The sequence below is a fragment of the Poecile atricapillus genome, chromosome 6 (assembly GCF_030490865.1).
Source record: "Poecile atricapillus isolate bPoeAtr1 chromosome 6, bPoeAtr1.hap1, whole genome shotgun sequence".
Lineage (NCBI taxonomy): Eukaryota > Metazoa > Chordata > Aves > Passeriformes > Paridae > Poecile > Poecile atricapillus.
Window position 1 is genome coordinate 17,400,791 of NC_081254.1, and position 26,522 is coordinate 17,427,312.

Below are 26,522 nucleotides of genomic sequence, written 5' to 3' on the forward strand. Positions count from 1 at the left end.
TAAAAAGTATATAGGTAACATGCACATTTAACACCACAAAAAAGCTTACAGTTCTTTGTGCTTCTCCTCTGCCAAAATTTGGTCATTTGGCTTCAGCCCATACCTTGGGGAAAAAAAAAAAAAAAGAAAAAACACAAAGCAGTTACTCACATGAGAATATGGCCATTAAATGCAGTTTTATAGTTTCAAATTATTCAACTATGTGTTTGTGGATTCAGATACCTCAGTTACTGCAAAGACAGTCATAAAACTTTCTAAAAACTTACTATGTGTTTATTAAACATACAAAATTTTGTATTATATACTGGCTTCAAAGTCCACTGGATACTTTGGCTGACTATCTACTAAAAATCACTGCACTTCATACCATGAACCATACATCAATCTTACAATTTGTATCTGACAAAACATGAAAGAGAGGATTACAATAGAAATGGACAATAGAAACACTAAATGTGGCTTTAGTGTTTCTCCCTGTACCAAATAAAACTATTAACATAAATACCAAAATAATTCTGTAGAAAAAAAATATACTTTAACAACAGGTTATTTAGGAAAACCTCTGCAGTCTGTACAAGAAATTTCTGATAAAAGCAAGTGCTTGAGAGAAAGAAACTTTTTTGCTAGCTGAACCTGGTAGTTGATTTAACAGAACAGGTTGCCAACACGGCCTGATCAGAGGGAAAAAAGAATGCAGTCTCTGCCAGGACAGCCTACTGCCAGCCATGCTGCAGCCTGCACTGTCACTCACTGTGGAAAACCTTCAAGGAGCAACCTCACTTTTGTTCTGCCTCAGAGCAAACTCTTCTGATATCTCAAAATAAATTGCTATAGTGTTCTGTGGGGTTTGTTTTTTTTTTCCTCTTGGATTTGATGGGTTTTTTGGTTGATTGGTTTGTAAGACATTCATAATGTATGCAGCTAGAAGTCAAGTGTCTGTTGGACACTGCAAACAGCTATCTGCTCACACTGAAGAAGGTTCCTACTGTCTCTTTGTCCTCTGTTTCAGTCCCTTGCTCTAGACAACTGCAGAACCACCAATTATTCCTCCTCAGGAAACATTCTGGTCACCAACAACTATATTCAACCTATCTTGCAAAGTTATTTTTGTTTATAACAAATAGGCAAAATACACTTTCTCTACTCCTTACAGCATTTTCTGATGATACTCTGTGAAACTCGTATTTTCAGTATCCATTTAAAATGCAAGCCCCAATGCCAGAGATTCTCAAGCTCACTAGTGCTTGCTGCATTCCAGCATACAAGACACTGACTGACTGATTTTTATTGTTCACAAACGCAGAGATTGGCCCAGGTTATTTGCTACAGTATCATGCTGACTTGAATCCATTCATCCACTTCGCTGCTAAATCCTTGGTATAGACACTCCTAATCAGGATACAGTCCAGTTCATCCATGTTCTTCCAAATGCAGGGCTCATGTTCGACTCCAGATAAGAAGGGTTTCCTGTACAGATTCAGTCACTTGTTTTAATCGCCCAGTCTTCTTCATAATTTATCATCCTGTCCATCTTTAAGACACCAATTTTTACTGTTAAAACCTTACATTGACTTCCAACTTAATGTTTTCTGTAATCAACAGTATCAGGCTTTTTTCTTACATGAAAATGGACCTAGCCCAATCCCAGTCTCTTCATAAAGCCGCTAGATCGCCCCAATATCTCCATTTGTCATGTCTTAATAAGCATTTCACTGAAAGCAAATATTCATGTATCAGAGAAAACACAAGGAGTTACCAGGAAATGCTAAAAGGAACATCTTTCAGAAGTGAAAGAACACTATGCCTTCTTAAGAAACCTGCAGTCTGACTGAAAATTAAATCAGGTCTTTGTCCAAAGGATTTATCTGTTATAGACAGATACACTGATATGCAATCCATTTTGCAAATGGAGAGCACTTTTCCCATTAACAAATACAGCCACAGAAGGTCACAGACACTCTTCACTAAAAATTAAGCCATGTGCTTCTCCTCTATCAGCAGACTACTTCAGCTTCAACTGAATACAATTTTCTCTTCTGAGAAATAAAATCTATCTTTGAGCGTTTCAAAGCTTCCAGAATCCTTGTTACTACACTTTATTTTAATCACAATTTTACCCCCACAGTTATTTAGAGGGGAAAAACCCCAAACAAATAAAACCTGTCACTACTTACTCAGCCTAATAAGTCAGCTACTACAGAAATCATTTAACAGAAGGGTAATGCTGCTCAACAGATGTGTGATTTTGGGCTATGTTAATGTTACTGACATACCACAGAGGGGCTGGGAGGGACACAGTTGCTACCCCTAAGGTTTGCAGAATGGTTCCTTTGGAGAACTTCAACTTACACAATCTTTTTCACCACCACCACCACTTTCTTTTACTATGACAACGGTTTTTTAAAATGTTCTTCCTTGATCCCTGAAGACATTGCTTTGATAGCAAGTTGCAAAGAAAACTTCCCACAAAGGGACATGCTTGTAGAGTTCAAACTTTTATGAGAACATTATGCATTAAGAGGTATATTATATTTCATACACAGCTGTTGAACTATTAAATAAATTTAAATATGCAGCTAGCACAGTGAGCAGCTTACATAATATTTTCCCAACATGTGCTTCATAGGCGAGATTGAGAAGCACCAGTTGGGTCTTCCTAACTGATGAAGGTTAGATTTGTCAGGAATTGTCTAAAAACATTTAGGAGCTAACAATACTAAGAGCAAAATTGAAGCTAAAGATAAGCAGTCAAAAATTTTAAAATAAGAACATCTAAACCCTCTAAGCAACCAAAACAACAAATTGTGCATGTATTATAGATTTAATTGCCTGACATTAAACTAGTGAGTAGAAGAGAAGCATATAAGCTATGGAAGTAAGTAAAGGAATGATCATAACTTCATTTTTTTTTATACTCTTAAATTTGAAGTTCATCACATCCTAGAACACAAGATAATTATTCTTTTCAATCCAGTAGCAAACTGTGATAGTTTCAAATGTTAATAGTCTCTTCAGCACTGCTTGAGGTCCTATTTAAAAAAAGGGGGCTTAAGAGTAGAAACATGCAAAAGGGTCTACAGCCTGACTGTAGGTAGGTGTCAAAACACGCTGCAGTACCTTTCAAAAATGATACATTTAAGCCCTTTCATCTGTCCTTCACAAACATTTTATCTATTGGAAGAGCAGCCAGTGTTCCAGACACCCCCTTGAGAACGGCGGCTGTCCACAAAGCCGGGCAGGAAAGGGTCTCAGTGCAGCAATGAGCGCAGTGCACAGCTGCACCCGCACACGGAGCCGCACAGCTGCCAGCGCCGATAAGCGCACCCAGCCCCTGAGCATCGCAGCTGATGGCTTCTGACAGCCCCACACCTCACTGCACCCTGGGTTAAACTCTTCCAGGTCTGAGAACAGCTTCTTCCCCAAACTCAGTTCCTTAGGAAGTTTCTTCAGCCACAGCAGCTTGGTTTAACCTCTAGATGTCATTGTACCATGGTCACTCCAACATACCTTACTCTAACCAAAGCTTAAGTGTCCTAGCTACAGATAGGTGCCAACAGAAAATATAATTCCATAACCCATCTCTAATGACAGTTTAAATGGCAAGTTTCACAGTGCTATACATTACCTTTTCCAGTGTCAAGATAATTCTTTTAGACATATTCTTTCTGACCTTACAAGCAGATGTGTTTACACATTTAACTTACCAGGACAAATGAGCAATCTCATGAGTCTTTATTTCATCAAGAAACAAAGGCACAACTAATTATAAATTCACAGCTATAGAAATCTCAAATATTTCTCTCCACAAGCCTGAAAATAAAGTAACAGACTCAGACTAAAATATAATTGCAGGCATTCTAAGGACATGGCTTTGGGGAGTTGGATGGTGTTGAGGAAATTCACTTGAAGTACCCCTAAATATACTCTATGAAAAAATGCCAAGGCCATTTGCAAGAGATCTGTTCCAACAGCTAGAAGTACAACTCTGACCAATGCATTCTCTGTGGTTACAGTGGGAAAAAAAGGTGGTATATTTTTAGCTTCTTCGTGTACATGACCTGCCTAGCATTTACCTGCAAGTTTATCATCTCAATTTCAATTTCTGCAAAAATGTATCATTTGTATCACATGCCTGTTTTTCATTTTTTAAGCATACCAGAACTTCCAAGTTCAACTTCTGCAATGCATTTTAAAGATCCTTCTAAAATAGTAACCCAACAACTCCAGGATTTTTTATTTCCCAGCTCCTAATAAAGGACAGAATGAAAATTCATGTACTTATACAATAGTGAACATTTTTACAGTAATATTTTTAATGTAACAAACAGCCATAAGGCACAGTTCCCTTCAGGCAGCATCAAATTTCACAAAGCCTTAACCAAATTAAAAAGAAAACACAGCCTACACTAAATATGCGCTGCTGATAAACTCCACACATATATCAAGTTCAGATCTACTCTATCAAAAATTTCCTGAAAAAATGGCAAAAGTCACCTATCCAAAAGCCCAAAATGAAACTGATGATGACCAAACACATTAAAAGAATGGCAATAGATCTTTATAGCTTGAAAATTAAGTAACCTTTCAAAATTTCTGACTTGAATCCACCAATCTAAGCAAAACCTTCTATAGAAACAATAAGTAATAATTGCACAGATATCAAAATGAAAATCAGCACACACATGCTGCTTGGGCCAGAAGAGCCAAGATGAAATGCAAACCACCCACAAGAATGTATGAAAAACTGCCTATATATGACAGTAATATTCTGAACACTATTTTCAAGAATACTTGTGAAGATCAAGACACTAGAGATTAAAGTATTTTTCTGCATTAACCATCAATGTAAGTAGTCAGCAAAAAGACCCCTATAATTAAACCATTTCCATGATACGAAGCTGGGAGAATAAAGCACTTCAATAAGTCCTAAATGTATATATCTGCACAGACATTCCTCTGCTTTGGTTGATGTACAGATAAATACAAACTTCTTGCCTCAGTACATAGCTTTGACTAACCTCGCTCACCTTTAAATGCACCTGGGCTTTGCTATTCCATAAGCTTATTGTATTTGACATGCTTTGCTGCACTTACTGCTTTAAGTATTCCCCAGATTGATTAAAAATTCAATACACGAAAGGGCAGATTCCCAATGTGTTCTCTGAACTTTGCAGAAAGTCATCAAAAAAAGGAAGAGTCTGATTTCTCCATCAGACACTTAACATCCATTGGTTGCATTAACTGGACAAGTAGATTTTATTTATACTAGACTATGCTTCAACAATAAAAGAAGAAACTTTTTAAGGCAAAGCTCTATAGAAGCATTTCTTCATAAATTTTCAAAGAAGTCATTAAGGAACCTTAAGGATTTCTCTATAGTCTTTTTGTATTTCAGATTAATCTAAAGAAGGTTGCATAAGAATGATTCAGCAATTGTGTTATTTCAACTTCCAAGTGATGTTAAGGCTACCTTCACTAGTCAAAAAAAAAAACTAAGTACTTTTTCTTTTATTTTTTTTCTTAATTATTAATCTTGTCAAAACTAGAACAAGGCATCTTTGGGACATTGTGTTCACATGTCCTTTTTCAGAGTATGTTGACTGATTTCTATGCAGTTCTCATATCCCATGAGATCATTCAGGTCAGAAACACAGCCATGTGTGAACCTGCTACAACAGTGCATCCTCATGAGCATTTACAGGCCAATGTGCACAGCAAGCCCAGCTCACAAAATATTTCCAACGCATCAGATTTATGGGGGATGGGTACAGAAGGTCAGCCTGTTCCTCAAGTTCCATCTGCAGTTTATCAGACAGAATAAGTAATGCTGCCATAAGTGCTAACTCCATTTCTTCTGACTTTATCTATACAGAGATCAAAAAGCAGTAAGAAATCTGATTTTCCTACAGTAGTAAAATGGCACTTGAAATATTTATGCATATTTGACAAGGCTACAGCTGCTTAGAAATTTCAGTTAAATCTAATGTAGCCTTACTCTTCCCATTAGTCCAATAATCTTTCCCATGCACACAAATGCAGCGTGAGTACCATGACTTGTACGTGTTTGGATCATTACTTTGAGCTTGCTAAACCAGATTCCAGGGCTGTGAATTTTCTAAATCCAGATGAAAACAAAGAAATCTACAACCTAGACCATACCTGGTATGTAGATTTAGCAGCCCAATTCATCATGGACCAGATGAAACCATCCAAACCAAATTGAAGTTTTCTATAACTGGCAGATACAAGGACCTTAGTCCAAATATTTAAGACATGTTTTCTTCCTCCATAAAAAAAAAAAGACAAACAGTAAAGGCCTTGGATTCATATTCTGAAAGTTTTACCATCTTGCCTGACCTGCACTGTTTTTACTCCACCAGTTTAATATGCTTACTCATTTTTTACCCTGTAGATTCCATTGTTGCTTAGTCTCCTGGTTTCACCATCTAAAATGCACCACACTCTCCACTGCCCCAAAGCTTCTCCCCCTCTTTAGCCTCTCTCCTATTCTACAACAGAGCAGCTGATCCTCCCTCTCTTTTCACATTCCTTCTTGGTCTCAAGTTGACCACAAAAGACACCTTTTTCCACAATAATTTCTGGGTTCAGTGACAGCTCATCATTACTCACTGTTACTTAAGGATGATCTCGTAAGAGGTTTGACCATTTTAGAAAAATTTCTTCCTGAATAGATACTGCTTTGTTGACAAATATAAAAGTCCAGATTGCCATCACCGAAAAACTTAAAGATGGACCGTATGATAGCAATACAACCCCAAAGAAAGCCTGCTTCCAGAAAAAAATCCTAAGTTTTGCAAGCCTGCTTGTATCAACAAAAGAGAAAACCTTTTAGACATTCCTTTGGGAAAATATTAGAACTGTGAGAGAATGCATTAATCAGATTGATTTCAACATGGATCAGTACTAGACCCAACACTGTGCCACACATCCCTGAGTGATGTAGAGTTAAGTACAGAAGCTACTGATGAAATCCACAGATGACAGCAGGCTGGCATGGGTGTGTCATGACAACAGAGCATTCTAGCAGACAGCAAGACATCAAAATACTAACACAAATAGGTGAATTAAAAACATAAAAAATATGGGCAGGGGTAAAGGCATCCCACAGAGTAGTAACTTGGAGAGTGGAGAAATGAGGTGCTATGAACTGCAATTCAACCTGAGCTTACAACTCACACCAAGCACTTAAGACAGCAATGACCTGAATGCTCATTGAAATAGGAACAACAACAAAACAAAAATTAGCAAAAATAACCCAGAGTGAGTTGTCACCCTCACTAATTATTTTATTTTCCTCCATTTTCAAACAGAAACACTTGTAGCTGAAGTGTTCAGCTTCAGAAGAAGAAATATAGGTAGGAGTAAAGCACACATTAGTGGTAGTGGGAAGAAGACTTGAAAGAATAGCAACAGAAGGTTAACATATTGCTATCTTAACTCACATCATATTTAAAAGGAAATAAATTACTTCATAGTTATCAATGACAAAGAATCAAGTTTGTTTGGGAAAGGGCTTGTACACTGACTGGCAGAGAATTGCACTGCTTAACTAAACAAAAGCATCTGCTTAGGGAAAAGATTAACTGCAATTCAAACCACAGATACTGGATATTTCATTTCAAAAAGTTCCAGACTTTAAATGTTGTTATGGAATGGATATGTCAGAGCTGAGAGAATGAACGACCATCTTGGAAAACACATGGAGCAAATTTCTAGTGTTTTCCTTTTTACTCAGTTCCTGTCCGCTGTTATGACTGGACTCTATTTGGCTGCATCACTCCTTACACAAACCTCTCTTTTTCAGAAAAAATAGTTGGAATTTAAGAGTGAAAGGGATTCAAAAAATATTAACAGGATTTTTTTAAAAACATTACTTAATATGAAAGATGGATTATGTATTTAAATGTCAACAGAGAATTAGCTTAAAATGACACTGAAACTTAAAAGAAAAAAGAAATACAGTTATTCATGTCATAAAGTATTTTGTTTCTCCCATTTAATGCATGGATATGATCAACTACTTTAAATATAAAAATCACTAGGTACAGTTTTTCTGATTTTTTTTTCTTTCACCCTTGACCAATATTTTCCTAGTTGTTCCTGAATTATTCAGTGTAATAAGGTAAGACGCCCCACTGATAATATGGTTGGAAATCAGGACTTTAATCAGCTATTAATATTGTAAGACAGATTTAAAGGGCTTTTGAAATTGAAGTCAAAACAATAATAGGTTTAAATGATTAAAAAGGATTAAGAAAGCCAGGAAAGTTCAAAGCCTGTTAATCACCAGACTGCGAAAAACTGTGATCATTTAATAGGGTCAGCCCTATCACTCTGGATTTAAGCATATAGAAGTGGCCTTGTCAAAACAGTTTCCTTAGCTACAAACTAGGGAGCTAAAAATTTAAGACAGCTAAACACTTGCTGTATACAGATATCAAAAACTGGTTTTTAGGCCATAATTTTTTTAATATGTGACTACAAGTACTTTTTTAAAAGCTGTACACACTCTCTAATTTTTTCTTTTAATTGGTTTCTGAATTCTAGACTCATTGCATCAGTAGAAACACATTTTGTTGACCATTAGTACCTTTATCAAGGGATAAAATATTAATTCAATTTGTGCAGAACTATAGATATTCTCCTTACAGACTAAACTCTTAACATATTCCATTGCTATTATTCCTTTGAGCCTTGAATATTTAAGCCACTTCTTTAGTCTTCCCAGTTCTTTCTGCATTGTTCCTGTTCTGAAATGATCAGCTAACATTTACATACCTATTTTCTTCAACCAGAAATAAACACTCATTTGCAGTTTAACTCATTTTGATTATAAACACAAGCCAGTTTCCACAATCATGTGTTAAAATTTTATTTGCATAAAACTTACTGAAAAATACCAACTAAAGTAACATGTACATAATCTAAACTGAAGGGTTCCTTTTCTTTTCCTAGTTACCTGTCGCTAAAGGACATGGAATGATTCACATGAACACGTCCCAGTGGTATGACAGGAAAAGAAGTAACTTTATTTTCTGACTCCAGTATTTATAGATTTTCAACAATGACCAGGGATTGGATAATTAAGTTACCACCTTCCCAATCACACTGGTCATGCAACACATCCATCAAAGGACGTTTCTTAGAAGGAATGTGTAAACACCTTATGTTTATAGTTACTTTCCTGGGCAAGTAACTACAACTATGAAAACAAGATCAGAAGGCTTAATTTTTAGGGCAACAGTTACCCACAATTATTTGCTATTATCACTTTAAAATTTATTGTTTGGACCAACTCATACCAGTTCTACAACAGATCCTGTCATCACTAGCACTGAAAATCCCCAAATATTTCCCTTGCCCATGAGGAGCTCTGCTTTGAGAATTTTGTATGTATAGACACACACATATATATCTAATTCAGAGAAGGGACAGTAGTGTGGTTATTCATGCAACCCTCAGATTGGTATTTTTTTCTAAATATTGATGATTTCTTCTAAGTAAAGACTCCCTGTTTGCCATATATGAATAGCACTGCCAGCCACTCAATTTACACTTGGAAACAAACTCTTATCAGCTTCTCAGAGAAGGCAGACTTCTAAAAAGCCATCAGGATGAACTTCAATAGGCTCTACATCTACCATAAAACACAGGTTAATACTCTGGACACACAAGGCAAGCATAAGACCATGCTGTGCTCCATTAATACAAAGTACATTTCACAACTGAATTACAACTCTGTCCCCATACTAGATCTGTTCTACCTCCATCTCCAAAAAGAACAAACGAAAACACAATCTCTAAAATACAATTATTTTAGTGTCTCTAGTACAAAGAAATAAATGCCACATCAATAAAAATCAATTAAGACAGAGCAAAGGATATTTCTTTGTCAGTGAAAATCTCACAAACTACAAAGCCCAGAATATTACCTTCAAGAAACTAAATCCTCCAAAAGGAAGGAACTGAAAGTTCTGAGGCCGTATTGAATCTTGATCAGTATTAAATATTTAACTGTCTTCAGAATGCTAAGGATTGACCTTGTCATCATTCATAGGGAGACACAGAAAAAGGCCAGTGTATCATATTTAATAAAATCCACATTATTTCCATTTAGAAATTATAAGGAAACTAACAGCACTTCTTACAAATTAATTAAAACCTCTCTTATTTCTTTAAAAACTACAGTTTAAAATGTATTCTATTTTTCTGTTCCAATGTGTTTCTGCTTGTGACAGGGAAGGCTGAAGTACTAATTTCACATTATTACTGCAATCTAAATGAGCCTCAGTGAGGTCTAAAAGCTACATCTCTCTCATCACCTGTCTCTGAACCCAAGGGCTTAATACAGGACAGCCCAGCTTACAGAAACTTAACTAGGTAGTTGTCAGAAAATTCATGTACCTTAATTTACCTTCTCTACAAATTATTTTTAACACTCTTTAGAGCAAACAGAAAGCTACAGACAAATGTTACAGAAATTTCAGCCATGCTGAAAGAACATATCCAAACTATTAAAGTCTAAGAAAAAGTAGCATATGGAAAATGGCAGAGAAGGCTTTTTTACTGCACTCAAAATTTTGATTTTATCCTGAAAAATGTATGAGCAGTACCAAGATAGAGATTTAGGGAAGTGTTCTTGAGGGAAGTGTCCTTGAGAGATTAAATCCTTGCTCTGCTGCCACTGGGGCATACCGAGAAGTGCAATTACTGCTTCTGGGAAGAACTGTTCCTCCTTTTTGCCTCAAGACATGGCCACTGCTTAGAATATATTATTTCTTCACCCACAGTGGTACCTGCAACATCAAGTCCAGACATGCAAGGGTCTGGCAGAGGAAAAAGAGACTGACTGAGGTATTTGGACAGTTCCTGTCACTCTAGGCCCAGATGAGTGTTTTGTCTCACGACTGCAGAATTACATAGAGAACCTGACATGTCCTGATGATTCTGTTTAGAACTTCAGCTGTTGTTTAACACTGCCACATATAACATCACAAGCCACATTTTAGAACAGCTTCCATGAAGCACGCCAGAAGATAATCTGCCAAAAATGGGAATTATTGCAATAAGATTTGGGAAAAGGTCTTCAATCTCTTTTTTACACAGTAAAATAAAGTATTTACTATACAAAATAAATTGTCAGGAGACGTGAGATTCTGGAACACTTTGTCTCTTTTTCTGGGAAATGAAGGAAATATTAATGGTAGAAATCAGAAGATTTACATTTGTAACAGTAGCTCTTGTCTTAACACAGAACAGATAAGGCATGCTAGCCTGAAGCTATGTAGGATGCCAGGCTGAACTTAATATTCACAGGTGAGACTGCATGCAGCCTTTACTTGGAGTGATCTGAAAGTCAATTTGGGTATAGCTTCATTTCTAATGGAGGAAGTTTACCGTACACTTCCAGACAACAGTGACAGCCTAAAGTTATGGTAATCTTTATTGCCTACCTTTCCACCAGTGGGAAGTTTCTGTTATTTAAAAAGAATAAAACCCGGCCTCAAGACTGAAGAAATAAATAGCTTCAATAATACAAGAACTGAAAAAAGTTCATGGTGATGTTTGTATTTTTGTGACTTCACTGTTCACTTGTTACAGCTTGTCATTTTAGCCAGTCATATGCTCCCCTTCAAACTTTGTCCCATGCATCTCAGATTCTTACACTGAAACTTAAAACACTTTTGCTGTCACAAAACAAGGGAAGAAATACTAGAACAATCTGCTAAAATAATCACCAAAAACTGTTTAGCCACCCTAGTACTCATGTGCCGTAAACACATGGTTTCATGTAGAACTAGAAAATGAAAATAAATTGTATGCTAACACATTGAAGAGAGGAATCAAGGATTTGTAAAATGAAAATAAGCTGTCCCCAGCTCTGCATTTAATCGGAATTTATAAGGAAACTGAAGGCTTCATAACATCCTGAAGTCTACAACACAATCAGATCTCCAGTAACTTGGAATATTGATGATTCTGCCCTGACAAAAATAACCTAAAACAACACTCAAACAGCTAGTTTAGCCTACTCCAGCTCTTGGCTAAGGGAAAACAAGAACATCAGTAATTAAGAGGAAGACAGGCTGCCTCCACCCTTTCCCTGTGGCTCCAGCAGAGACCGCAAGGCCAACACTCCAAAAAGGAACAGCATAAGGAGAAGCAAAGCACAGAGCAGGCCTGGGCAGGGCCGAAGAAGAGGAACAGGATCAGACATCTTCAGTGGCATAAGCACCTCATACCTTAGGATACAGTTACCTGTACCACTGATGTGGTATCTGCACTTTGTTCAGAAACAGCCTGATATAATAGCAAGTTACTAAAAAGAAATGTTAACAATTGGCATTTAATTTCAAAAGGAAGGACAAAGACTCTCTCTTCTTGCTTAATGTACCTTGGGAAGAAAAACTGTTTGAGATTGCATATTGTCTGACCTGAATGAAGCAAAGCTAATCAAGTAGTAATGAGCATTATAATTTACTGAGTATTTTTTTTGAAAATGAAGTTTTTAGAAAGATGAAGGCATTCCAACCACCTCAAAAATGTTATCACTTTTCTAAAACATGACAGATCAATTTCATCTAGAGTAAAAAACCTGAAACTGTCAAATAGTTGCTAATTTTTGACTGGGCTTTTCTATTCTTCAAGTCACATCTGATCAACCAGTTTCACTTTATTACTGTAGCAGGAAAAATGCCTCAAATCTGTACTGTGCTACTGAAAATTTTGGGTTGGACAAGCAGGATGAGTATGGAAAATTATATTCGAATCACATCTTAGAAATCTGTAATTAAAAAGAATGCCTGAAACCATATCCAGAACATGAATCACAATTTTTATTTACTGTATCCTAAATAAAAATCAATCTTGCAATCTGGAAACTCTAATATGCAAAGTTTCTCAGTACAAACAGCAAGCAACACTTTCAAAGAGAAAGTTTTACCATCGATTTTAAGATGGATTCCAGTTCTCTATTAACAAGACCCATCCTTTTCCATCAAAGATATCTGCAGCAAGGGTCTTTTCATTTAATATTATTGCCTAAATAAAACAGAGACACACTTTTAATTCATAGATCTCTTTCACTTAAAGCTCCTCATTTGCATTGGCGAGGCAAATGGAACCCATTATTCCATCATTTGCCTTGCAATGCAAGTCACAAAGTTTTGTTAAACAAATTTCCACTCGTAAGCTAAGGGAAAATATAAACTGTTTGAGTGTATCTGCCGTGCTTAAGGCTATTCTAAAGAATACAACTAGTCTATTAACTAGACATGTTCTACTGACATGCATTAAATCTGCAAGTCTTCTGAAGAATAGAAAAAATTAAAAGAATAATTCATGATTTACCATTTATTACTAAAAAAGTATTTAAGAAAGTGAAAACACACAATAAAGAGAAGAATGGAATATTTACCATCCATGGACATCTTACATTCTATTTTACAGGTAAATGCATAGTTACAAGCTCCTCTATAAATGCTGCTCAAACCCTATATACCCTGAAAACATCACAGCTCTCCAAGCAATACTGTCACTCCATAAGGTTTTTCAAACAGCCTTTACTAAATGGAGTGTAACTAAAATCTTTCACTCATTTAAACTACACATTTAACTAAATACACTAGGAGAAAGCATTAGGGCTGCAGAAAGCTTTAATTGTGTTGTCAGGAATACTACCAAATGTATAGACATATTAGTATGAAGAGGACCTTCTTAAGACAATTATCATTACCCTAAGTTTTTGCAAGCAAACACTGGATTTTTATAATTTACCAGCAGTCAGATGATGCAATTGGGCTCAAAAGTTTCAACAATGTTCTATGTTCAGACCTTGAGATTAATTAAAGGAACTTCCACACATACAACTAAAACCACAAGGTAATAATATAGCACTCAGCTATTCAACTTCTCTGCAGATGACTCAATGCAACAGATACTTTTAAGTATTAATCTTTCACAAGAATTACTGAAACAATGGAACACCATACACCAAATCACCTTCTGCCGGGGGAGGAAAAATACAGGGGCAAATTTTCAGGGAGAGGTTTTAAAGTTTTAAGTGTGTATTTCCATACCTTCCTCACTGTACAGGCTGTACACACTAAATCCAAATCAGCACTGTGACACTTACTAGAAAGAGAATTAACCCTGTCTCAGCCAAAACCAGGAAAACAGGTAACACAATTCCCAGCTCAAAGCAATACAAAAACCCATTAACCGCTCCTGACTGCTGATGAAACACAGAATCTAAATTAACACATTAATGAAACTGAAAAAGCTGCAAGGCTGAAGGGGATAGGGGGTCCACACTTAAATCTAGCAGCAAATCCCACATCTGCAGCCTGTGCATTCTTGGATACTGCAACCTCCTAGTAGAGAATCACCATTTGTCCTACCCATTTTTCAAGCTCACTCCAGCATGCATTTTTGGGTAAGGGTTTGTTTTGCATTGAAGCCAAGTTTGGTGAACAAAGAATCACCTCTGATTGTCTAAAAGCTATTGAGACCCTTGGCCACTACATGAGAGTTAACAGCATGAATGGTCTTTTTCTTTTTTTTTTTGCTATGGGAAGTTACAAAGGCTTTTGTTAGACAGGAGCAAAGGTAACAAACTGAAAATGTTGAGAATAACACAAGCCACAGCTTATACAGACCAAACTAAATTTAACACAAGTAAGCAGAAACTTTTAGCCATTTTCAACTGAAGCTGCTTCCCAAACTTTTTCTTAATTTATAATCCAAATTGCCACAAGAGTGGAAAAAAGATCAGATATGTACATCTTCTTCACTTTCATAACAGCAAATGCTAAAATAGCTTCAGACAAGAATGTTTAATTTCCTAGATGTTAGTGTTAATGCTGTATGAAAGTTTGTGCTCAACTAATCCATCACCTTCTGCCAGTACTTTGCAGTGAGGAAAGGTAAAGGATGGTCACACATCCTGCGATCTCCAGGAATGACCCAACCACTTTCAGTCCTACAGTTAAGTTGGTAGCACACTGCAGGAGATCCATATCCATACTCCTGAAATTATGGATCACAATAATAGCACTTCTTCCTTCACTGAGATATTCTCTTTCCATACAGCAATCATTAACACCACTCCAAAGATTCCATTCATTCTTCCTTTCCTGTTTCTTCAAACTTGTTTTTTCCAGTGAAGAGGAAAAAAAAATATAAACCCATTTCTTGATTTAAAGATAGTTTGTATTTTTACACCAGGGAAGGCAGGGAAGAGAACTAAGGAACAAATGGTAGAGGGCATGAAAGTTATAAAAATTCCAATCTTTGAGCATCCTCAATGAACCTTTGGAAAGACTGCAACAGATCCTAATTTTAAGGGGGGAAAAAAATAGACCTAAAGAGAAGAACATTAGTCTGCTTGGACAATCAACAAGTAATCACACAGGAACTTGTAATCCTGGACAATGACAGTGATAAAATAGTCAGTCTGCAGGTTATAACTATAATGGAATTTGGCAGCCTGAGTAGTAAACATACCTCAACTTATGAGATCATGGCTCTGGTCAAGAGCCCAGAAATTACAGTGAAATACAGCAATATGATTCTTAAAACTTGCTGTGATAAATAGAACATATATCCTGATTTTCCCCTATATCTCTACTGCTTTTTAAGAGCATTGGCTGAAAGATATTTATATGCTTATACAGGTGCTGGCAGTTACAGATACTTTCCTTACTTTCCCTCTGATCAGTTAGGGAAGATACAAGGTTTTGCATATTGAGAAGTTTCAGGACTGGCACAATAGTTCTGTCAATGTCAATTTGTCAACATTGATTGTCTTCCCCTCCTCAGCTCACCCAGCCATAGACGCAGCAAGAGAAGATTTATCCACACCAGGAACACACACTTCTCAACCACTTAAGTGCACTTGAGGTGACAAGTAATGCCCAGATTTCTACAGCCTAAAAATTAACTATAACTAGGTAAGCTAAATTCAGTGTCAAAAACTGAGTATTTGCAAAACAGAGAGCTCTAGGGAGAGCAATGAAACACATGCCATCTCCTAACTTTTAACAGCAGGACACTGGAGTATTTACAGGAGTCAGCAGTACTGAGTTTAGTGTCTTAAAATGTCAATGGAATGTTAATCAGAATTTCTTTGCCCACTTCAGCAGAGATGAATACATGTAGTATAGATTAAGTTATTTTTAAATGCCTGTGCAGTTAGAAGGTAAAAGAATCGTTGCTGTTAAATGTCATGGATGGAAGTGAGTACTAAAAGCTTTAATGAATACCTGTTACCAAAGTTATTTTAACAAATTAGCATAGCTATAGTTAGGAATTCACCCACAATGCATTAATTATTCTTCTGTTCCTTCCCCTCTCACCCCTAAGAAGCTGCTTTTTTGAGCAAGTATACGTATCTTGATAAATTAAACAAAAATACTCTTAGGTAATGGAGTTGATGCAAACTAAAAGGAGACCATAAAACCAAAACAAAACCACATTTCTGGTATTTCTTTCATGCAGGTACTAAAAAAACCCAAGGACATATGGTGGACTATATTTATTTCAAGACTTCTTTCCAGCTCTGTAAACAGAAACTAAAGTGGTTTGTGGTATCACCAGTTTTCAACAGTGCCATCAACATTGCTAACACTTTTCCAGATTGTATCCCTGGAGAGAAGCAAGAAATGAAGAGAGGCTCAGAAATCATACCTTAACAGAGGCTAAAGCTTCTCTGGTCAGGTAATGCCTGACTGCTGATATAGTCTGAAAAACTCAGATGGGTATGGTGAAGTTCTGTTGCAATGTAAGTTATAACTGCCTCTCCTAGGAAAGGCTTAAAGTCCCCCAACACTTCTCAAGAGAGCAAAAGACTTTGGAGATCAGATTAAACCAAAATCCACTTTGACAACAAAGTTTCATGGTTGTGCTAACAGCTCAAGCCAAAAATACCCACCCAGCCCTCCAACACTTCTCGTTTCCTCAAACCAGTACTACATGATAGCAAGCTGTTTAGAATCTGCAAGGGGTAGGACTGCATTATATGTTTATTTTAAGGTTTATTTATAACACAGATTGTAGGACAATTAAATTTTGTTAAAAAGACCTCTTTCTGTACTTTCTTATGCTGTTTCAATTTGCACTTTCTTAACAGAAGTTACAAAAATAAGCTGTTTACAGGACTCATTTTAATACTCTCTTTTTGTTGGCAATACATATTGTTAAACTTGCAACATCAAGTCCTTTATTCTGAACAAAGGTATTTGTTCTTAAAACTGACTGTATGAGAGGTGGGTAAACTAACAGAAACACTGTAGAAGTTAGAAGTATAAAATTCCTATGGGTGTTTACATAAACTTTTCTTGTTTTCCTAAGCTACCTTCCCAAGTCAGAGCCCTGATGGCCCCATTAAACATTCTCATCCACCAGAAGAGGTGAGAAACAGACTCAAGATTGCCAAGATACCAAAAGCTGATCCTACTATGGCTAGAGATGGGTGCATGTCTTGCTTGACAAGAAAAAAGAGAGACTACAATGATCAACAATTTCTCTTTCAAATCCTTCAGAGTCCTGAAATGTCTATGCTCTTGCACCTCCCTGCAGCATTTGAATAGATAACTTTATTCCAGCAGTTGTTCTACAGCTACATTTTCTATTTTATCTCCCATCTCATCCATTCATCAAATCAGAATTTATCTGATTCCCATCTCAGGAAGTGCTGCAAAAGGTAGTTGGACCTGGAGTAGAAACACTCTTTGGGTTTGTTAAATGGATTTCTCTGCATACACTGACAAACAGGGAGAGGGATATCCAGTCAGGTAAGGTGGGGGAAGGTAAACAAGCTCCTCAGTTTTGAGGTTGTTACCAGAGCTATCACACCATCAGCAGGCTCCCTGTGAAACTGCTTATGGCTTTCAATAGTGCAATACCCCCACAAATACATTTTGGCAGTAAAGAAATGCTCACAGAGCATATGCTACTCCAGGAGATAATTTAATTTGTCTGACAGGACTCAAATTTGAGTATGTAAGAGTTCTAATTTTTAAATTAAATTAAATTCTACACAGCACATCATATCCAGTGAAAAGCACAATGCAATCCTGAAGGATTTCAGTGCTGCAGTAGAGATCCCATCATCTCTTTTATGTCAGCAATTTATAAAGATTAGTTGGGGAGTATTGCTGGGTTGGGAGAAGGGCATTACTTATTTTTAGAGATTGGCTTTCAAGTAATTTCAATGGAAACATGAGGCAAAGAATTACACCACATTAATTTACTTTTTTGAATATTCAAGACATAGACTTGATTTCTGAAGTTCCAGGTATTTGAATTTGGCACAACCCATTACATTCTTGTATTTTGTTTCCAGCTTATAACACAGGGGCTTTCACTTAAACAAACCTTAAGATAAAATTTGAGTGATGAAATATCGATGACAAATGATTGCTATTAAAAGCAACATAACAAAATATTTGTGGCTGACAATACACATTCAGAAATAAAAACTCTGCACCTGTTATTTATTTGGTGATGTGAAATTTAGTTTTGATGCAATATTCCCATTAACAAAATAAAGAACAATTAGTAAGAAATTATTAACACTTTAAAAAGCTAAGAAAAAATTGCAGGCACTCTGAAAGATCAAAACAACTTACAAAGCAGAGAAAAAGTGGCAACAAGAATTAAAAATGGAGCCCAAGCAGAAAGATTTAAAAGAGCAACTGTATTTTACAGGTCTGGTAAAGACACATCTCTAAGCTGATTCAAAAACGAGTAAGCTTAATGCCAACTAATCAATCCAGCAATATGGTTAAATGGATGGTAGCATAACAAGTAGGCTAAAGCAAGATAAAAGACAACCTGATAAGAAACAATCCTGTTCCTGACTGATAAAATGGAAAATACTTTTTAAAAAGGTATATTTGCACAACTTTTCTTGGTGTGTTATAGAAACGGCCTACTTACCCCACAGACATCACTGAATAAGAGTACAGTAACAGTAAATAAAAAGCACACAAAGATTCATACAAGACCTACCTAAAGGTTACTGAAACTGATGACTCCTTCCAGCTAAAGACTAACAAAGACAGGGTGAGACTAGAATAAATGGATAAAAAAGCACATGAAAACACTGAAGGTTTTCATAGATACCACCACCACAGTTTCAAAGAGCAAGAACAATTAAATGACAGATACCATGCTGGGTACTTCCAGCACAAGGCTGGAATCCCAGAGTTCAGCATAAACACAGCATTACACAGGCAGGTAGCCCTCCATTTATTTACAGCCATCATTCTGGAAACAAAACTGACATTAAAAAAAAAAAAGATATATCAAGGCTTACTTGTCAAGGAAGTCCTTGTCCACAACTGCACAGATATCAAGTAGAGGATTTCCCATTCCAAACAGGACATTTTCGCTGTAAGAGAATCAGTTATTTCAGGTTAGTTTTGCACTGGTTTATTGCTCCTCGTATATGTAGACAATTTTTAATTAGAGAGAAAACCAAAAAAATACACATTCTGCCCAGCACAGTAAACATACAGCAACCTGGCATATACATAGAGTCAAATTTGAGTGAAGTACCATGCTACAGTTATCTTTCTTCAACACACAGACTGCAATAATAAACATATTATTCTGTTAAACTGTCACTCAGATAAAGAATTTAAGCCACATGCCACATTCTTTAGTTTTAAAGGATGACACTCAAGCTGTAATACCAAATTTTAGACAGGGTACAGGTAGACAGGGTACACATCACACCAGGGTAATAAGAGTATCACTGAACCCAACCCATTGTTGGATACCAACAAATAATTAACAATTTAAATCTGTTCTAATAAACTGAAACAAAGAGACTATGGATTCTGCATTGTCAGCCATTTTAAACAGTGCAGCGGTCTACTGGTAGATTGGATATACTTTTTAAGCAATATGACATTCATTACCATGGCTTCTTTCACAGAGAAAAAAGATATGAAAGATACTATACACAGTATTTTTGAGAAGGATAGCTTTAACTTTTTTTTTTAAGATTAATTCAGAAACCATGTTTTCCTGAATAGCACGTACTTGGGTGATAATGCAGTAATACCAAAGGATTAGATATGTGGCCTAGCATCAAGTAGGAGTGAATGCAGCTGTTCTCTGAAACTACATCCAAAATCCATCACATTACTTGCCAAACTAACACCTACTGTCTCCAACCAGCAAGACATACCCATGCTCCAGCTACCAAAGCTGGCTTCACTATGACCACCTATATGGGGTTTGTGTGGCTGCGTTTTGGTAGCCAGGGGACTAGAGGGGTGGCTTCTGTGAGAAGCTTCCAGAAGTTTCCACCATGTCCAGCAGAGCCAATCCCTGGTAGCTCTAAGATGAGCATGCTGCTGACCAAGGCTGGGCTAATTAGAAATTATTGTTACACCTCGGAGATAACAGATTTAAGAAGAAGGGGAAAAAAGTTATTGTGCAGATGTAATGAGGCCAGAGAAGAGCAAGGTGAGAACATGTGAGAGGAACTGTTCTCCAGACACCATATCAGTGGAGAAGGAGGGGCAGGAGGTGCTCCAGGCACCAGAGTTGAGGTCTCCCTGCAGCCCATGGTGAATATCATGGTGAAGCAGGATGTCCCCCTGCAGCCCATGGAAGAGAAACTCTGGAAAAGGTGGATGCCTGAGAGGAGGCTGGGACTCCACAGGAGGCCTGTGCTGGAGCAGCCCCCTGGCAGACACCTGCACACCCATGGAGAGAAGAGCCCATGCTGGAGCAGGTTCCCTGGTAGCACTTGTGACCCTGTGAAGGACCCATGCTTGCAGGACTTGAAGGACTGCACTCAGTAGAACAGTGACCCACATTGTACTGTGGCAAACATGATTAATAACCTTGATACTGAGACACAGCAAACCATGCTTTAAGTATCTTAGTTTTTGTAGCTTTAAGGACAGTCCTTCAGAGCTCATTTTACTGTAAATCAAATGCTGCTTCATGAAGATGCAGCCCGAAATCCAACTCGCTGCTAACTGGGATAGATAACATCTGCTTAGTAAAAACCTGTAAGACTGACTAAACACTTTTGTCAGTATGACAAATAGCACTGTGTTTGAAATAGCATAACCATAAGTTACACCTGGCTAGAAGACAAGAAGAGTGAGAGACAGATGACAGTTCAGAAGACAAAAGGATAAAGGGAATTGCAGTTGAAGTCACAAGACAGAACATTCTCTCCATTGTAAAACCTAAGTATTGCATAAGTAGTACTGTTGGACAATGAATGAAGTCAGAACTTTTCAAGTGTTGAATGCAGATTTGTCCCAAGCTATATGTTCCTGTACTTAATGTTTACCTGACTCTCACATGCTGTGAAATGCTACACATCAATAGATTTCTAACTACACTTAAGAACAAGAAAAACATATAATGGATAACTTCTGCATAAGACAAGAGCCAGCACTTTAATGGCCAGCATGCCAGAAAACAGCAGCTGTTTAAAAACTGTCTTAAAAAAGAAAGTCTGAAAATACAGCTGACATGCTGAGGTCACCATGTATGAAGAAGTTACCATGTTCAATGGAAAAGCAAAATAGAAGCTACCAAACATTCAGTGATCTGCGGGCTACAGAACCTGCAGGTCAATGTGTTCAAAGCAACACAAGAGCAACTTTGTGCAGAAGCTCTATGAAGCCAATAACATGTACAAACTCCTCATGTCAGCAGCAGCAGGAGCTAGAACTTTCGGTGCCATTTAATCCAGACAGCTCTTTACATCACATGTAAGCTCTGCCCATTCCCAAGCCTTCCTTCTCCCACAATATTTTATAATAATCTCCATTTAAGTATTCCAGACGCTGTATGTAGGATGCCATTTGGAACTAAGTTTTAAAAGCCATGGTAGCTATCATTAGACTAGTAAATTCAGAAACATTCCACTGAAACTTCTGGGCAAACTCCCCAAATTCAGCACAGTTGTTCCTCACAACTAAATGTAGGACAGCAGAACTTGACAGTGGTTTAAACACGTAACACTTTGAGTAGATTAACATTGATTTCTGTGAAGAAATCAAGATGTTATAAACTGTTTACCTATTTTTGCAAACAATCTAAACACATAACATACACTAATCTCTAGTTCTGTGTCTTCACTTAATATGTATTTCTACATTTTTGGTTCCTTCACCTAGGTGTTAGAATTATCTAAGTCCCAAGATACTAGAACTTCCATGCTTAAAAATATTTATTAGCATTCAATCGGGAAAAAAAAAAAAAGAAAAAAAAAAGAAAAATCAATACACTCGATTTGTACTGGGGACTGGAGTTGTGTCTTTCCTTAACTGTCACTGTATTTGACAAAAATATGTTTAGGGCAAAACAGGAAAAGTCTAAACAATTTCTCAGCCATAAAAGTCAACAAGCAGATATTTAAGAGGTTGGACTCCATCTCAGAGGTCTTTTCCAACATAACTGATTCTGTGATCCCCACTGTGATCTAATACAAGCTTTGTGAACCAATCTGGAAAGTCCTACTGTTAAAGAGGAAGACTTAACTCTGTAAAATGTTAGCATGCTCAACCTGAATAACCCAACACTGGCTACATTTAGGACAATGAAGATTATCCTTCCCCTCTTAAGGAGCTGCAAAGTTTCTGCACTGTTATACTATTGCACTTCTTGTGGTACTACTTGAGGTTGCTCCCCAGTAAAAATTTTTAATTTTTTTTTATCTCATATACTCTGTAAAGCCACATAAGCCTCTGTAAAAGTATAAAATAAAACAAATATTTATGATTCTGGAGAATGCTAAATTTATGAGTCTCCAGAGCAAAAAACTGACATATTAAACTGTTATATTCTCACCAAGTTGAAGAATTGGAACAGTAGATTTGAACCTTATAGGCCTTATGTTTGCTGTTCAGTAACACTGGACACGTGCAGTGATTAAAATTTCAGTGATTATTTCCAGCCAACTAGGAATAAAACATAGTGAGGAAGCAGTAATAATTTCCTGAAATTTGAGAATACACAATACATAGGTTATTTAGGAACACATCTCTGCCACAGACACAGAACATAGTTCCGTAGTCCCCAGCCTCCTTGACTCTCTGCAGTCCCTTCTCTTTCACTGGAGTACTGGTATCATTCTAAAAGGATGTTCTTGTTTATCCCAACTAATCTATTCTACAAGAATATCTGGATCAGTTCCTCAAGAAGCAAGTGACAACTCCTTCACCTGCACAAATTAAGGCCATATGTAATTGACTACACAGTCAGCATCTATATGTGTATACACATACAGACACACAAAGAGTACATATATATGGACAAGATATGTACTTTTTAAACTCGAACTACAAATAAAATGTTAATACAATAACAATTTTGGACATAAAAATACACTGCCCATCTAGCAGGTGAAACTACAGAACTAAAGAAAGCTTTGATGGACATCACATTTACACTCATAACTACTGACAAACAGCAATATATTTTATGAGTTTGGCTTTTAACTTAGGACTACATGAAGTGTGAGTTGCAATTACAAGTTCAAGCAAAGTAACTCATTAAATGTAAATAAATCTTCACCTGTTAATTAGGCGTTCAGACATTACCAATATGACTGATTTTAAACAAATGGCCAGTGTTTCACACCTTACTTTTACCACAAGTGGCATAAGTAATAAAATGAAACCAAACTGGATAAAAACAAAACAATAAGCCCAAACAAATAAAAAAGAACCCACAACATCAGTACTGAGCTACCCTTGAACCTTTTTTAAGAAGTCAACAAAATTAACTACAACTGAATGATCTGGAAAGCTGTATCCAATCTCATGCTCTACCGCTGCAGGCATATTTTTAAAAATACGGTCCTGATTCAAGTTGGCTGCTGAACATTAGCAGTACTCTATCCAACTATCACACTATATTGTTATCATCCCATGCTGCTGTGCACTTCCGTGGAAGAGGAACATCAAAATATCAGTGAAAGCTTATTATTAGTTACTGGCACAGAGACAGAGGAATATTTTGGGCCTTTGGATACTGGCAACTCAGAAAGCCTTAAACATGACTGAGACATTTGAGTGTGCAATTGCATGGCAGCATGCTGTGTGCCTAGTCTTCCTTTTACAAATTTAAGATATGGTCTTGTAAGATCTAAAATATTAGTATTTCTAAAGGGTTTCATTACACCCTTTAAAGCAAGGCACATTTTAAGCCTGCTGTTAGCATATCCATTTCAGTTTAAAATTCTGTATAACACAAGATTTGAACTTACCAAAAGTTATTTATATAAGTAGTTAAAGTAAAACAGCAATAGTACCAGATTTATAGCAATTGACTAGCTCTCGACTAAGAGCATCCTTCTGTCCTCCCACATACCCATGTAACACCATTACAAGTAGGATAATACTTACTGTTAACTGTAACTCATCTAACACTATTATTCCATCATTCCAGAGGTCAGACAATTTTCTTGCATCACTGGTCAGCAAATCATTTCAGCATACAGACCTTAAACATACAAGGTGGCCTGCAGGACTGCTCACATGCTTTCCTGACATAGGTCTCAAGCAAAGACAATATTTGGCTAAGCAGTTACATGTTTACACACTGACTTAAAGGAACATCTTCAGTGAAGATTTCATTTATTATGAAACATTCGTAGTCTTCTAAAGTGACACACTCACAGGTTCCAAGTTTGAAAACAAGCCTAAAAGCTTTGGCCTTATGTAAGCAAGGCTGCCGCAGAAAAAACTGTTCCACCACTACAGAGCTCCTCATACAGCTGCGCTAACTCCACAAGCTCCAACAGTGAAATACTACTGCAATTTCAAAGTTAAGGTCTCGGCCAGAAACAGTGTAAATGAAACCTGATACACACAGTTTGGAGGGTGGAGAGGAGATGGGAGAATTGCCTTGAATTACCAAACTGAATTTCGAGTCTGTAATTTTAGGTATTTCTTTAGCAGCCGAAGATCTGTTCAAAGGTTACCGATTCACCTCACAGTACAACCCCAGCTTAAGACGAAGTGTTTGAGGGACGAAAACTATTCACAGTAACTCCTTTCACTGAATGTTAAGTTATGGGTTTGTCATTCTCCAGGTTTTGCAGACAAGCTGATACCACCACAGTTCCAACAGCCTGCCAAGAGCCTAGCCTGCTATTAAGACCCTGTTTCTCGTTATTGGGAACTCTTTTAAAATCGGGTTGAAGTCGCGGCAAGCTACAGCCAGGGTTTAAGGTTCCAACGCGGCTGCTGGAGCCCCTCGACACGCGTCCTCCCACGCCCACGGGCGGCACCCCGCGGCGGGCGGCGGCCGCCCACGCCCAGGCGCTACCTGTGACAACGGCACCTCCGCCGAGCGACGCCGCACGCAGCCCCCGGCCACCGCCCCGCCGATCACCTGCGGGCCCGGCCCGGCGCACCGCTGCTCGGGGCTCTCGCTCCCGATGCCGCTGGGCACCGGCATCGCCCATCGCCGCCAGGAGTCCCGGCCGGGAGCGCCCACCTGCCCGCCAGAAACCAACGCGGCTCCCCGGGAGCGCTGTCCCCGCCGGGCTGGGGGCCGGCAGGGCACCGGCACGGCTCTCCCTCCATCCTCGCCCCAGGGGAGCGGATGTGCAGCCCCCAAACCAACTCCCGGCAGAGGGAGAGGGATGGGACGAAGCCGCGCTGCCCCGCACCCTAATTACACAGCGGGGAGAAGAGCCCGTCTGCGGCGGAGCATCGCGCCGGGCGCCCCCGCCCCGCCAGCCGGAGTGCATCAGCACCCGCTGCCCCTTCCCCCGAGACGCGGGGCCGTGCTGCGGGCGCTGCGCAGGGGGCTCGGCATTACCTGAGAGTGGCCATGGCTCCACGGCCGCCCGCGGCGGAGCCCCCTGGCAGCGGCACCAGCACCGTCTCCTCTCCGCCCGGCGCCCGCGCCTCAGCCGCGACTGAGCGCCGGGCAGCGCTCGGCCGGCCCACCGCGCGCCCCGCCCCGCCCCTCGCGCGTCCCGCCATTGGCTGGGCGGCCGGCGGGGGTGGGCCCGGGCCCTGCGCGGCGGCCGCGCGGCGCGAGGAGCCGCGGGGCGCTGGCGACGGGCCCCGCGCCCCGGTTCGGCAGCGCCCGGTACCGAACGGCGCCGCCCGCCCGGCAGCCCCGGGCTCCTCGGCCGCCATCTTTGGTACGGGCGGAGAACGCGCGCCTCCCACATAGCTCCTGCTGTCCCCTCTGCGAGCCACGGCGGCGACTGAGGGAGACAGTGACAATTGGGGGGGGAAAAAAAAAAAAAGTTTAGTGGCGGTAGCGCAGAGGAGTGGGGGGCTCGGGCCGCACCGCCCGCACTAAAGATGGCCAGCGGAGCCCCTGGCAGCGCTGCCCCTCGAGTGTCACGGGACCGTGGGAACCGACGGAAACCCCCGTCCCGGCTCCGTCCTGGCCGCGAGCTGACGCCCGCCCCAACACACGATTGTACACCCTCGACACGAACGCGTTTTCATTCTTTTCATTTAACTGTGCGTTGGGTCAGACGCGAAGCAGCC

At 38.8% G+C, this 26,522-nt stretch overlaps 1 protein-coding gene across 2 annotated transcripts in view; it reads right to left on the reverse strand.

Annotated features, from left to right (window-relative positions):
• Nucleotides 1-26,522, reverse strand: part of ADK (adenosine kinase) — a 272,833-nt gene that overhangs the window by 238,279 nt on the left and 8,032 nt on the right. The window contains exons 1-3 of one of the 2 annotated variants that reach the window (XM_058841195.1): nt 25,834-25,982; nt 19,340-19,414; nt 50-103 (exon numbers count right to left, since the gene is read on the reverse strand). In XM_058841195.1, the coding sequence (XP_058697178.1) occupies nt 50-103; nt 19,340-19,414; nt 25,834-25,847 (143 nt within the window). In that variant the 5' untranslated portion in view covers nt 25,848-25,982. Of the gene's footprint in view, nt 1-49; nt 104-19,339; nt 19,415-25,833; nt 25,983-26,522 lie in introns of those variants that run through there. The other variant, XM_058841194.1, reaches the window with a different exon arrangement.